At 36.3% G+C, this 13137-nt stretch overlaps 1 protein-coding gene across 2 annotated transcripts; it reads left to right on the top strand.

Annotated features, from left to right (window-relative positions):
• Nucleotides 1-3161: 3161 nt before the first annotated feature.
• On the top strand, nt 3162-12386 carry anxa3b (annexin A3b). Of its 2 annotated transcripts, none has more exons than XM_067398201.1 (14): nt 3162-3238; nt 3667-3709; nt 3860-3907; nt 4132-4219; nt 4382-4476; nt 4569-4682; nt 7104-7194; nt 7305-7384; nt 7488-7544; nt 7708-7801; nt 8014-8109; nt 9000-9058; nt 9174-9296; nt 12021-12386. In XM_067398201.1, the coding sequence occupies exons 2-14, from the start codon at nt 3695-3697 to the stop codon at nt 12081-12083; spliced, it is 1023 nt and encodes a 340-aa protein (XP_067254302.1). In that variant the 5' UTR covers nt 3162-3238; nt 3667-3694; the 3' UTR covers nt 12084-12386. The 2 variants fall into 2 exon arrangements, with proteins under 2 accessions (XP_067254302.1, XP_067254303.1); XM_067398202.1 differs by lacking the exon at nt 3162-3238 and adding an exon at nt 3263-3309.
• Nucleotides 12387-13137: the final 751 nt, after the last annotated feature.

Here is a 13137-nt window from a genome sequence, read left to right as displayed (position 1 = left end):
AGATAGATAGATAGATAGATAGATAGATAGATAGATAGATAGACAGACAGACAGGCAGACAGACAGAGATAGATAGATAGATAGATAGATAGATAGATAGATAGATAGATAGATAGATAGATAGATAGATAGATAGATAGATAGATAGATAGGCAGACAGACAGACAGAGATAGATAGATAGATAGATAGATAGATAGATAGATAGATAGATAGATAGATAGATAGACAAACAGACAGACAGATAGATAGACAGATAGATAGACAAACATAGATAGACAAACAAACAGATAGATAGACAGACAGACAGACAGATAGATAGACAGACAGACAGACAGATAGATAGATAGATAGATAGACAAACAGACAGATAGATAGATAGATAGACAGACAAACAGAGATAGACAGACAGACAGACAGATAGATAGATAGATAGATAGATAGATAGATAGATAGATAGATAGATAGATAGATAGATAGATAGATAGACAGAGATAGATAGATAGACAGACAAACAGATAGATAGATAGACAGACAGACAGACAGATAGATAGATAGATAGACAGACAGACAGATAGATAGATAGACAGAGATAGATAGATAGACAGACAAACAGATAGATAGATAGACAGACAGACAGATAGATAGATAGACAGAGATAGATAGATAGACAGACAAACAGATAGATAGATAGATAGACAGACAGACAGATAGATAGATAGACAGAGATAGATAGATACATAGATAGATGTTAATTGCACATACAATTACAATTCTAAAGTTGGCCAAAACAATGGTTTGATATTTATTATCGTTTAACTATTCCCATTGCTACATTTATGTTTTCATAATGGTTTTACTAATTATATTTTAATCAAAGCCATTAAATACCAGACACTGAAAAACAATTGGCGGACAATTGGATTTACTTTAAAAATATGTTCACTCAGAAACTGCTAGTACATTTATTAAAGTAATTATGAAGAAATAGCAAGTAAAACCTTGATTTAAACGAAATTTAAGTAGAAAGAGTGAAATTGTATTTTCTTGTAAAACACAAATTAAAAAATTAAACTAAATTAGTTTTATTTACAATTTCGAAAAAAAATTTTTTACAGTGTATAATTTGTATCGAAATGTTTAATATGTTGTGTAAGATGGCTTTTTTATTTTAAGATATACTATTTAATCAAAAATGTATTCTTGTCAATAAACAGAAGGTTCCCATTTTGACAACTTGCCTTGCTGAAACATGTTTTTAATAATATATCCTTTTTCCTGAGCAATAATTGCACGTTCAATAGGTTTTTGTAGCTACGACTGTAGAAATACATTGTTTGGTATGTTTTGACCCTGTTATGTTCCAGCTCTCAGCAGTACTGCTGTTATGGTATGACTGATGAAAGCTTGTCCTATAAACGTCTGAATGTGAATTGGGTCACTTTTTCCTATGATCCTCTTCAGACATTTGACTATAAGTAACATTGCAACTACATGCAACTAACTCTCATTAGAGTATTAGTAGACTCGACTGTTAGGTTACAATTAGGATTAGTAGAATAAGTTGACATGTACTTGTAAAGTTACTTATAGTCAGTAGAATGTCTGTTGGGGACCATAAAATAAAGTGTTAGCAGATATTAAGCAGACAGTCTAATACTCTAATGAGAGTAAGTTAACATGCAGGTGCAACGTTACTCAAGAGAATGTCTAAAGGGGACCACCAAAATAAAGTGTTACCGTGAATTGAGTTGTGCTCCACATAAATAATGTTTTTATAATGTTTTTTGTTGTTGTTAAGACCTCATTTTTTATTACACCATCATATCTTTCCATGATGCTGAAGTGACTTTTCCAACCCTCGATATCAGTTACCTCACTCTCCATGTTTGCTTTTGCTCCTGGAGTCAGAATGCAGATGGATGGTATCCTGCTGTCGTTTGTTCTGTATGGAACAGTCATATGGGCAGTGGTTTCAGTCTATCTTCTTATCTGTCTCTACCTGCTCTGCACTTTACGCTGTAGGATTCAAAAAGAGGAGAGTGACATGGAAAACACTGACTTTGGAGACATCTTATAGCTTAATGTTACATCTGTCTCAGGTAAATATTGTTGTTGGGCTTGTAGAGTGAGTTGGCTAGTGATGGGGATTATTCACTGTCTTATGCATAGGTTTTAGTTTATATATAGGATGTGTGGTAGAGATCTTCAATGCAGGACATTGTGTAACTTTCACAACCAAAGTGTACAGGAAAGGACTAGTGAAATAGGTTATATGCATTATTTTATGACTGAACATGAGTATATTGTGCAGTTATAAATCAAGAGTTTGTCCAGATTATTTCTTTTTATTTTTCTCACAAAGATCCAGCACTTTTAAAATACTGTACTCATGAAACATTCAGCTCATATATAAACATATTTATATTTAATGTTTCATTCAGATTATGGTTTTATGACTGTGCTAACAGCAGCTGGTCCTGGCAGAAGATTCAAAGTTAATAATACAATCAGTCAACTTCCTTATTTGCTTAGGAAATTATGAAATGTGGTTTAATGTAAGTTATAAACCTAACCGGATATGAGGTTTCTTTTGCTCATTTTGGTATAAATGTACTGCTAACACGAGCCCTGACTCATTAAACTCATAGATTAATCATATGAAAAAAAAAAAAAATTGTTGTCCTGGGAACATGAGCTTTTTTAATATAGGATTTATTTATTATACATGACAAAAAATGATAAGAAAATAAATGTGTACTGGTGGGAAATGAAATGTTATTTAAAGCAAAACAAAAATTAAAACAAAGAAACACTTTAGAAGAATAACGATGCTTCAATTTTCAATATTTAGTAATAATTTTGTAGCCTATCAGTAGTAATAATAGGTAATTTGTTATGCTTATGCTAAAAATACAACGTATAATAGAAATATTGGCCCTATATTTAACATATAGTACGGTGTAGGCTATGTATTTTACCAATACTGCATTGGGGAATAAATGCAAAGTCATATTATGAGCTGAAACATTCGCCAGATTTTATCACCACATTCATCATTTAGGGAGGCTATGTGATTTTTGGCTCTCAGTTGTGGCCACGTATGTAAAACTAGCGTGATAAACGCATTCAGGCCGAACTCATGATCTCATTTTGATCTCATATCCTCTAGTGTTTGGGAGTTGTCACAGTCGTGAAAGGTGTGGCTTATAGTGGACACACAGAGACGATTTAGCAGAGGTAAAGTTGAAAGTTTTGTTGCGATGTATACTGAAATATGTGTTTATGCCAGTCCTGCACTTACCAACAAGGTCGATTTTGATGTTTTTCTGTGTTACGATGTGTGTTGCCAAGTATTCGTCTGTAAAAGACGCGAGAATCATCACGTTTTGTTGGGTTTTCTCTCAGCGAGCATAGTGATGTTAACGGATTTTGTCATGCTGTCGTTAATCGTTCATAAAATTGCATAGAGCATAAAACTTTGCTATGATTCTTGCCTGTTTGCGATGTAATCCTCCATTTTGACCAAATTCATCATAAATGCGTAAAGATACGCAGCCTTAGGGGAATTAATTCAGCTTTACATTATCCAAACTTTTGATAGTGACTAAAAAACAGAAGAATATTCATTTACATTTATTTACAATATAACTAATATCTGATTGCAGAACTTAAACCGACCCACAAACAGCAGGAATGTCTTCTGTATGGGTCAGTACACTTTTTTTTTTTTCTTTTCAGTTTCACTTCAACCATTTCAGCAAAGATTAACATTACATTTACTTTTCTTCTTCTGAAAGTGTTATTTAATAAAGATAATAGTTTATTCAGAAAATGTAATACTTTCTGTTTTACTTTCAGGATGATTTGGATCTTCTCCTGGAGTCCCCCTCCTCTCTGACTGTTAATGTAAGTTTGGCATTGTATATTAATAGTTTTATACAGTAAATTGTATTTGAGCATAATTATTTAGTTATCACCATGTCATGTCTTTTAGTAGTTTTATACAGTCAATATATATTGTATTTTGAGCATAATTATTTAGTTATCAGCATGTCATGTCTTTTAGTAGTTTCATACAGTCAATATTTATTGTATATTCAAGCATAATTATTTAGTCATGTTTTATTAAGTCAACATCACGTGGCACCATTAAGGAGAAGCCTGGCTTTAATCCAGGGGAGGATGCTGCTGCTTTAAGGAAAGCCATCGAAGGCATTGGTAAGGCACTAACCTGGGTGTGGACTTTAGTAAACTTACACTGCACACATTCATCTGAGATGTTGAAACCTTGTTGCTTTTTTTTACTGGCTGTCATTGACCTTATGACACAATGAGGAACTGTATGTGTAAATATGCATGTTTGCATTTGCAATTTCTCAGGCACTACTGAAAAGACTCTTATTGACATTCTGACTCAAAGAAGCAATGCCCAGCGCCAGCTGATCTGTAAAGCGTATCAGGACGCCACTGGAAGGGTAAAACACCACCGCTGACACATTCCCTGGACAATGTTGCAAATTACTGTTGTCTAATGTTTTAAAGCCATGCATATGTTTTTTCATCTTAGACTCTTTGCGATGACTTGGAAGGTGATACACGTGGAGATTTTGAAGATATTTTGGTGGCCCTGATCACTTCTCCTGCTAAGTTTGACTGCCAAGAGTTCATGCGTGCTATAAAAGTACACAATCTTGTTTCTGTTTGACAGCTAATAGTTTAAATGTCTTTATTTGGACTTTATTTAGAATTGAACCAAAATGAAGTCATTAGCTATGTTTTGCACACATCTATTTTCATGCAAATTTTGGAATACAGCATAAAAAACGCTGGATGGAAATGCAAAGATGCGTATAATTCTAAACGTATGCATATAAGTAACATTCTAAAAACATATGCGCTCAGTTGAGGCTGATTTTATTTATCCAATATGAAGACTTGCACATACAGTGGGTACAGAAAGTATTCAGACCCCCTTACATTTTTCACTCTTTGTTATATTGCAGCCATTTGCTAAAATCATTTAAGTTCATTTTTCCCCCTCATTAATGTACACACAGCACCCAATATTGACAGAAAAACACAGAATAGTTGACATTTTTGCAGATTTATTAAAAAAGAAAAACTGAAATATCACATGGTCCTAAGTATTCAGACCCTTTGCTCAGTATTTAGTAGAAGCACCCTTTTGATCTAATACAGACATGAGTCTTTTTGGGAAAGATGCAACAAGTTTTTCACACCTGGATTTGGGGATCCTCTGCCATTCCTCCTTCCAGATCCTCTCCAGTTCTGTCAGGTTGGATGGTAAACATTGGTGGACAGCCATTTTTAGGTCTCTCCAGAGATGCTCAATTGGGTTTAAGTCAGGGCTCTGGCTGGGCCATTCAAGAACAGTCACGGAGTTGTTGTGAAGCCACTCCTTCGTTATTTTATCTGTGTGCTTAGGGTCATTGTCTTGTTGGAAGGTAAACCTTCGGCCCAGTCTGAGGTCCTGAGCACTCTGGAGAAGGTTTTCATCCAGGATATCCCTGTACTTGGCCGCATTTATCTTTCCCTCGATTGCAACCAGTCGTCCTGTCCCTGCAGCTGAAAAACACCCCCACAGCATGATGCTGCCACCACCATGCTTCACTGTTGGGACAGTATTGGACAGGTGATGAGCAGTGCCTGGTTTTCTCCACACATACCGCTTAGAATTAAGGCCAAAAGTTCTATCTTGGTCTCATCAGACCAGAGAATCTTATTTCTCACCATCTTGGCAAACTCCGGGCTGCGGGCTTTCATGTGTCTTGCACTGAGGAGAGGCTTCTGTCGGGCCAATCTGCCATAAAGCCCCGACTGGTGGAGGGCTGCAGTGATGGTTGACTTTCTACAACTTTCTCTCATCTCCCGACTGCATCTCTGGAGCTCAGCCACAGTGATCTTTGGGTTCTTCTTTACCTCTCTCACCAAGGCTCTTCTCCCCCGATAGCTCAGTTTGGCCGGACGGCCAGCTCTAGGAAGGGTTCTGGTCGTCCCAAACGTCTTTCATTTAAGGATTATGGATGCCACTGTGCTCTTAGGAACCTTAAGTGCAGCAGAATTTTTTTTGTAACCTTGGCCAGATCTGTGCCTTGCCACAATTCTGTCTCTGAGCTCTTCAGGCAGTTCCTTTGACCTCATGATTCTCATTTGCTCTGACATGCACTGTGAGCTGTAAGGTCTTATATAGACAGGTGTGTGGCTTTCCTAATCAAGTCCAATCAGTATAATCAAACACAGCTGGACTCAAATAATGGTGTAGAACCATCTCAAGGATGATCAGAAGAAATGGACAGCCCCTGAGTTAAATATATGAGTGTCACAGCAAAGGGTCTGAATACTTAGGACCATGTGATATTTCAGTTTTTCTTTTTTAATAAATCTGCAAAAATGTCAACAATTCTGTGTTTTTCTGTCAATATGGGGTGCTGTGTGTACATTGAGGAAAAAAATGAACTAAAATGATTTTAGATTATAGCTGCAATATAACAAAGAGTGAAAAATTTAAGGGGGTCTGAATACTTTCCGTACAGACTGTAAACTACTAATAAATTCCTCAGTGCACAACAAGAAACTCAAATAACTTTGCCTCATGTGAGAACTCATGTGAGATGGCATAACTGGACTAACCAGTGGACCAATTTTATTGCACAGCATCTCAAATGTTGGTTTGATCGTTTTGAAATGCTTGAGCAAAAGTCTGTCATCAAAATGATTTGGTATAATGACCTCTCGCACGACTGGGTTCCCAAACACCAGACGTTATTCACCTCCGAACACAAGATACCATGACAGTGTTTATTGCATTTTGTCTGTGCGCTCTGAGGCGCAAGTCATTTGTGATGTAGGAAAATAGAGCCACAGTGGCTTCACCGATTGCAACAACTTCCATTTTTATTACAGATATTTTGCACCAATTTGCCAGGAAGTGATGATTTAGTTCTCTTGAACACATGGGATGAAACTGTGCTTTATTCGCAAATGTTTTATGTGAAATCCCCATTTGGTGCATAAGTTAAATTTGCTGCTTTGGATGAAAACTTAGCTATTGAAGTTGCTAACAGAATGACTTTCATCACAGGGTGCTGGTACAGACGAAAGCGTTTTGGTAGAACTATTTGCATCACGCTCCAACCATCAGATCAAGGCTCTGTGTGATGCATATTTGGCTGGTTTGTATCTTTAATGTTACTCTTTTCATTTTTTTTTCACCCAAGAAATATTATTTACAATATTTTGCTGGGTATTTTGACCCTTGAATCTCATTAACTGTCGTTTTCAGAAACCGGAAGAGCTCTAGTTCACGACCTGAAATCTGAGGTGTCAGGGGACTTCGAAAAAACATTGTTGATCCTCGCTGAGGTACAGTCAAATCATTTTTTTCAGTCCTGCATCATATTTAAATTAATTCAAATGAGTTATGCAGCTGTCACGCTTACAATTTGTTTGTCTTTCTAACTAAAAGGGCAAGAGGGATGAAAGTACCAATGTGGATGTGGCAAAAGCTAAAGCGGATGCTAAGGTGAAGTGAAGACACTATTGCTAATCTTTTGTCAGTTGCTTAACTTCAGCTAAATGAATCAAAATGAAAAAACAAAATGTCCCAAGACTGTGTTCCACCCTTCAAAATGGCGGAAAGCATGTGGCTATTTTCTGTTATATCTACAATTGATATTTTTGTGCAGATCTTGTATGAGGCGGGAGAGAAAAAGTGGGGAACGGACGAGAGCAAGTTTATCGACATCCTCTGCCACAGAAGCGTTCCTCAGCTCAGACAAAGTATCTGAGAAAAAATATCCCTCATTTTATATATTATTTTTATAATATATAAATTAATTTATAGAATTTATAGTAATTTCGAAGTAAACTAAATGTCAAAGAGTGATAATCAGAATTGAATGGAATACTATAGTTTCAGAATCACCCACTGATGAGCAGTGTTACTGTTTACTTTCAGCAGTGTGAAATGTCTTTCAATCTTTTTGTCTTAGCTCTGGTTGAGTATAAGAGTCTGAGTGGAAAGACCCTTCAGGAAAGCATTGAAAAGGAGATGTCTGGAAAACTTGAGGATATTCTGGTGGCTATAGGTGACATTTTAAAGTTTTTTTTTTTAGTGGTGTTTGTTAAGGCACTATTAGGGGCCATTCACACAACACGTTTTTTCATTCCACTGCACTACTTTTTTCATTGTTTTTCAGTGTAAACTTGCTAGATGGATGTGTTTGACTGTTGTGCTCACATCTTTCACAGCATGTCATGCATGACACGTCATTCTAAAAATGCGGCGGTCAAGTTAAAATGTTCAACTTTTTAAAAAACGTGTCTCTATACCTTTCATGTTTTGTTTTTTTCACTTGACCTGCGACTGTTTTTAACCACAAAAACGTATTCTGTGTGAACGGCTCTTCCTTATGCTATGCATGCATTTTTTTTTTTTTTTTTTGTAAATTATTTTATCATTTTATTTTTACATATAAAAGCTTGTTTGTGCCACTGAATGAAAAAATAAAAAAAGCTAATTGCAACTTTTTATCTTACAATTCTGACATTTTTCTTCTCAGAATTGCGTGATATATAGTTGCAAGGGTGTGTTTTAAAGTCAGATTTGTGAGGTATAAACTCACAGTCTTTTTTTCACCCTCAGAATTGGACTTTATAACTGACAATTGCAAGTTTATATCTCACAGTTCTGAGAAAAGAAGTCAGAATTGCAAGATAAAAACTCACATTTGCGAGAAAAGAAGTCAGAAATGAGAGAAAAAAAGTCTCGCGATTCTGACTTTATAACTTGCAAATTGTGAGTTTATATCTCGCAATTCTAACTTTACAATATATCATGCACTTCTGAAAAGTCATGTGTGGTTAAAATAAAAAGTTGCAATTATCTATTTTTTATTTTGTGGTGGAAACAAGCTTCTAAAGTTACATGCTGTAATTTTCCACTTGAAAAATCTAATTGAAAATGCCTCTACTTTAGTGAAATGTGTGAAGAGTGTCCCAGCATACCTTGCTGAGCGCCTTTATAAAAGCATGAAGGTTAGATCTGTCTTTCTGTATTCCCCTTTTTTACCACATTACAATGAAATGTCTAAAACTGTGAAACTCTAGAACAAAACGAGCAGAATTTTTGAATAGAAACTTCTTTTTTCAGGGTGCGGGTACCACTGAATCTACCTTAACTAGAATTATAGTGGGCCGTTCAGAGCTCGACCTGCAGGAGATCAAGACAGAATATAAGAAGCTGTTTGGCTCTTCCTTATACTCCGCCCTTGAGGTAGGAAGCATTAAATAAGAACTTATAAGTCAAGAATGTCATTGTCCAAAATCCTTTTTTGCTCCTAAAAATGCGCTTTTAACAAGATCCCATTTTGTTCCTTAACTTTACTGAAAATTGATTTACACCTTAAGTAACATGTGAATGACTCGCATGACCAGTGTCTGAACATGTATTGCAGAGGAAATGATTCACATCCTCAGTGGGTGATCAGTCCCGCCCTAAACACCTTGAGAAAACCTGTGGGTTTTCTCAAGTATGCGTATTTGCAGGTTGAAGTAATGGGCATGCCGAAAAGTAGCGGGTGTGCTGAAAAGTCTTTGGTCACGAAAGCTGCTTGTTATGCTATGGGGTGAGTTAGGGGTTAGTTTCTGTTGTAGCATTGTGTACAGGGGTTGGACAATGAACCTTAAACACTTGCTAATATAGTGTTTTGCACCTATAAATGCGTGACCTAGTGGCCAATCTTCACTCATTTTACATTCCATCAGTAAGAGCAGAGTGTGAAGGTTGAATTAGCAGAGCAATAGCACTGCTGTACATGAAATATTGCAATCTACACAACATAATGGGAGATATATCAGAGTTCAAAAGTGAACAAATTGTTGGTGCGCATCTCGCTGGCTCATCTTTGACAAGGACAGCAAGTTGGCATACCACCACATAGGACGAACCACATCCGACAGGATTAACTGTTGACACAAGAGGCCCCAAAGAGGCTTAACACATGGATATATTATACACATTTGTTTTCTTTCTCAACTCTTTACATTCACCTAAACAGTTAGTTCACCCCAAAATGAAAATTCTGTCATTAATTACCCTCATGTCGTTCCACACTCATAAGAGTTTCGTACTTCTTCGGAAGACAAATTAAGGTATTTTTGATAACAGAATGCTCTCAGATTTCCTTCCATAGACTGCCTTTGCAACTATCACTTTGACGCTTCAAAAACGCTTAGTCCAGATTTTCTGAAGAGAATCAATCGCTTGTTATGATGAAAAGATTTAATTTATGCTTTTACCCGCATGTAAACATTGATCAGCCAACATAAGCAGAAGCTCAACTGAACCAAACTTCAATAGCTAAGTTTCCTCTTCCGTGCTGCGTAACACACGAGAATGAACCTCATTGGTTACGAAACACATTTGAGCTTCCAGAAGAAGTTGGTTCTTGTGTGTTATTCACATTCGGTTGAGCTTCTGCTTATGTTGGCTGATCAATATTTACATGCGAGTAAAAGCCTAAATGAAATCTGTTCATCATAACAAGTAATTGATTCTCTTCAGAAAATCTGAATTAGTTTTCCAATTTCTTTTTGAAGTTTTTGAAGCGTCAGAGTGGTAGTTGCAAAGGCAGTCTATGAAAGGAAATCTGGCAGCATTCTGTTATCAAAAACATCTTAATTTGTCTTCCGAAGAAGAATGAAACTTTTATGAGTGTGGAACGACATGAGGGTCAGTAATTAGTGACAGAATTTTCATTTTGGGGTGAACTAACCCTTTAAAACATAAATGACTGTTTACGTGAATACTCTCCAAGACCGGCATTTTGACATTATTTTGTGTGTATTTGACTGCTTAAGTGCAATAAGCAGCAAAAAATAACTCAATTTAGTACTGAGAGGCGGCTTTATGTTCGTGCACTTTGGGTGTGAACACAAAAACTGTGCGAATGCGAAAAATAATGTGCAATACGCACAATCCCACGCCGAAATTCAAGCTCTGTAACACCAAACACCGGCGTTCAGACGTAGAACACGGAAGCGCTGCACTGTGTTTACTGCATCAGTCCCTCTGGCCACTGTGTAGGACTTGTATCTGTCATTTCCAAGATACATTGATGCTGTATTGGTTGCAAAAGTAGGCCCTAGACCATATTAATAAATGATTGTGGTCTAAAACCAGGTGTTTCAGTTTCATTGTCCAACCCCTGTACCTTTCGGCATGCCCATTATGATCTGCAGTTATCCCTGTCTCGATTTTCTAGGTGATAGCTGCTTTCAAGTCATGTTGAAATCAAATTTTTTTGCTCATGAATGCCATCATAATGTTGTAGTTACCAGTGGGAAACTCTACATTTTCTTTAAACCCTAACTTACAACTGAATTGTGGTGTATCAGTTAAAAAAATCATGACATTTATAATTAGGTTTTAATTGTGTTGACAGTTTAGTTTTGTTGTGCACTGTTGGTGAAGAATGGTATTAAAGCTGGTCAGAAAACACTGCTCACTTAGTCAAGACTATGACTGAATTGGACTTGAAGCATGTGGCTGAGCATCTTGATGAGGTTCATAAATTGAATTTGCTAATTCAATTGACTGCATGAAAACATCCTAAGCCATGTTGATTTCACTGAGGTTCAGTGTAAAACCTCATGCCAGTTTGATATTGTACTGTAGCGTTTTGACCAGCATGTGTGCCTCTCTGCTAGACTATCAAACACGCATTGCACTGCGACCTGACGTCCCCTTTGTAATCACAAATCTCCTGCATTGAAGCCTCGACATGTTTCTTTGTTTGTTCCCTTTTCATTGTTTATTTTACTTTACTATGAACTTGCTATTATCCTCCAGCTTGCCTCTACCTCTCTAAAACCAGTGCTCTTTAGCAAAGATCTTAAACGTATTTCTAAATAATAAAGGCTCTGAATGTTTAGCAAGTGCAGTATGATGTTTAATGTCTGCAGTCACATAAATGATGATTATTTTTTTTAATTGTAGTCTGAAGTATCAGGGGATTATTGTCAAACCCTGCTGAAGATCTGTGGTGAAGATGACAAATGAATGTATCCAGCACAAACCCGTCATAACACAGAAGACATCACGGCTAAAGTGCTATAATGTGAAAGAATATCCAAATATATAACAACATCCAAATATATATTTTGAAAATACTATTAATAAATCAGAAGAGATTCATGAAATGTATTTCTTGTACTAACCTGATTGTTTATAATCATAGATCACTTGGTTTTAGAATAACCTTAATATAACACAAATGACAAATATACAGTTTGTTCCTTCATTGTGAAATAATAGCAAACAGTGACTAAAGAATAAACTTTTTTTTTCTATGCCATTTTGCATATTGTCTTCAATGTGTGGTTTTGTCCTTGATCCAGCAGGTGGCAGTGAAGTACATGTATATGGTATCCTAGTGGTCAACAATTAAAATCTCTTGGGATGCCATGAATGGGATGAGCATTTAAATAAAGTGAATGCTCATTTTGCCTTGTCACTCACTCATAAGTACATAAAACTACAATTAGGATGACATTTGGTTTCAATTCTGATGCTGGAATTAGACTTTCATCCTCATTTTGAGATGATTAATATCTAATCCCCAAGAACAATGCAGATTGTCATGAGAAAGTGAGGTTTGCAGATGCTGGTAAAACCCACAAACGATTCTTAGCCCCCTTTTTCGCATAAGGAGGCCACTGATGAGATTTTAATTTGCTGTAGAGAATCTGTGAGGTCAGAATGACAGATTGTGAAATGATTGGCGGCCCAGAAGTGTTTTTGTCAGGAAAAATCATTCTCATGAGATATAGTTTACATGAGTGCTAATATTACATTTGGAGATAAAGCAAGATACAATAGCATGAGCAGTAAATATGCTAATGTGTTGAAAACTGATTTTTACATAGGCCTACCATAATTCAGTCTTTTATTGCAATTCATCGGATATAATGTTCAATTAACATGAGCATGTGTACAGTCTGCAGTCAGAAGTGAAAACTCAGAGATTATCTTCATTACTGTTCATAATCTGTTACTTTAGTAAACGCTGACCTAAACCACAATCTCTTTTTTCAATTAGTCTTCAGACAGCAAA

This window comes from Chanodichthys erythropterus, chromosome 10, assembly GCF_024489055.1.
Source record: "Chanodichthys erythropterus isolate Z2021 chromosome 10, ASM2448905v1, whole genome shotgun sequence".
Classification (NCBI taxonomy): Eukaryota; Metazoa; Chordata; class Actinopteri; order Cypriniformes; family Xenocyprididae; genus Chanodichthys; species Chanodichthys erythropterus.
The sequence above is the reverse complement of the archived record's forward strand: the minus strand, read 5'-3'. Positions and strand labels throughout refer to the sequence as shown.

Coding starts and splice junctions, on each gene's coding strand:
- anxa3b (XM_067398201.1), top strand. Junction 3,908..4,131: donor CCTCCTCTCTGACTGTTAAT/GTAAGTTTGGCA, acceptor TGTTTTATTAAG/TCAACATCACGTGGCACCAT. Junction 7,802..8,013: donor CGTTCCTCAGCTCAGACAAA/GTATCTGAGAAA, acceptor TTTTTGTCTTAG/CTCTGGTTGAGTATAAGAGT.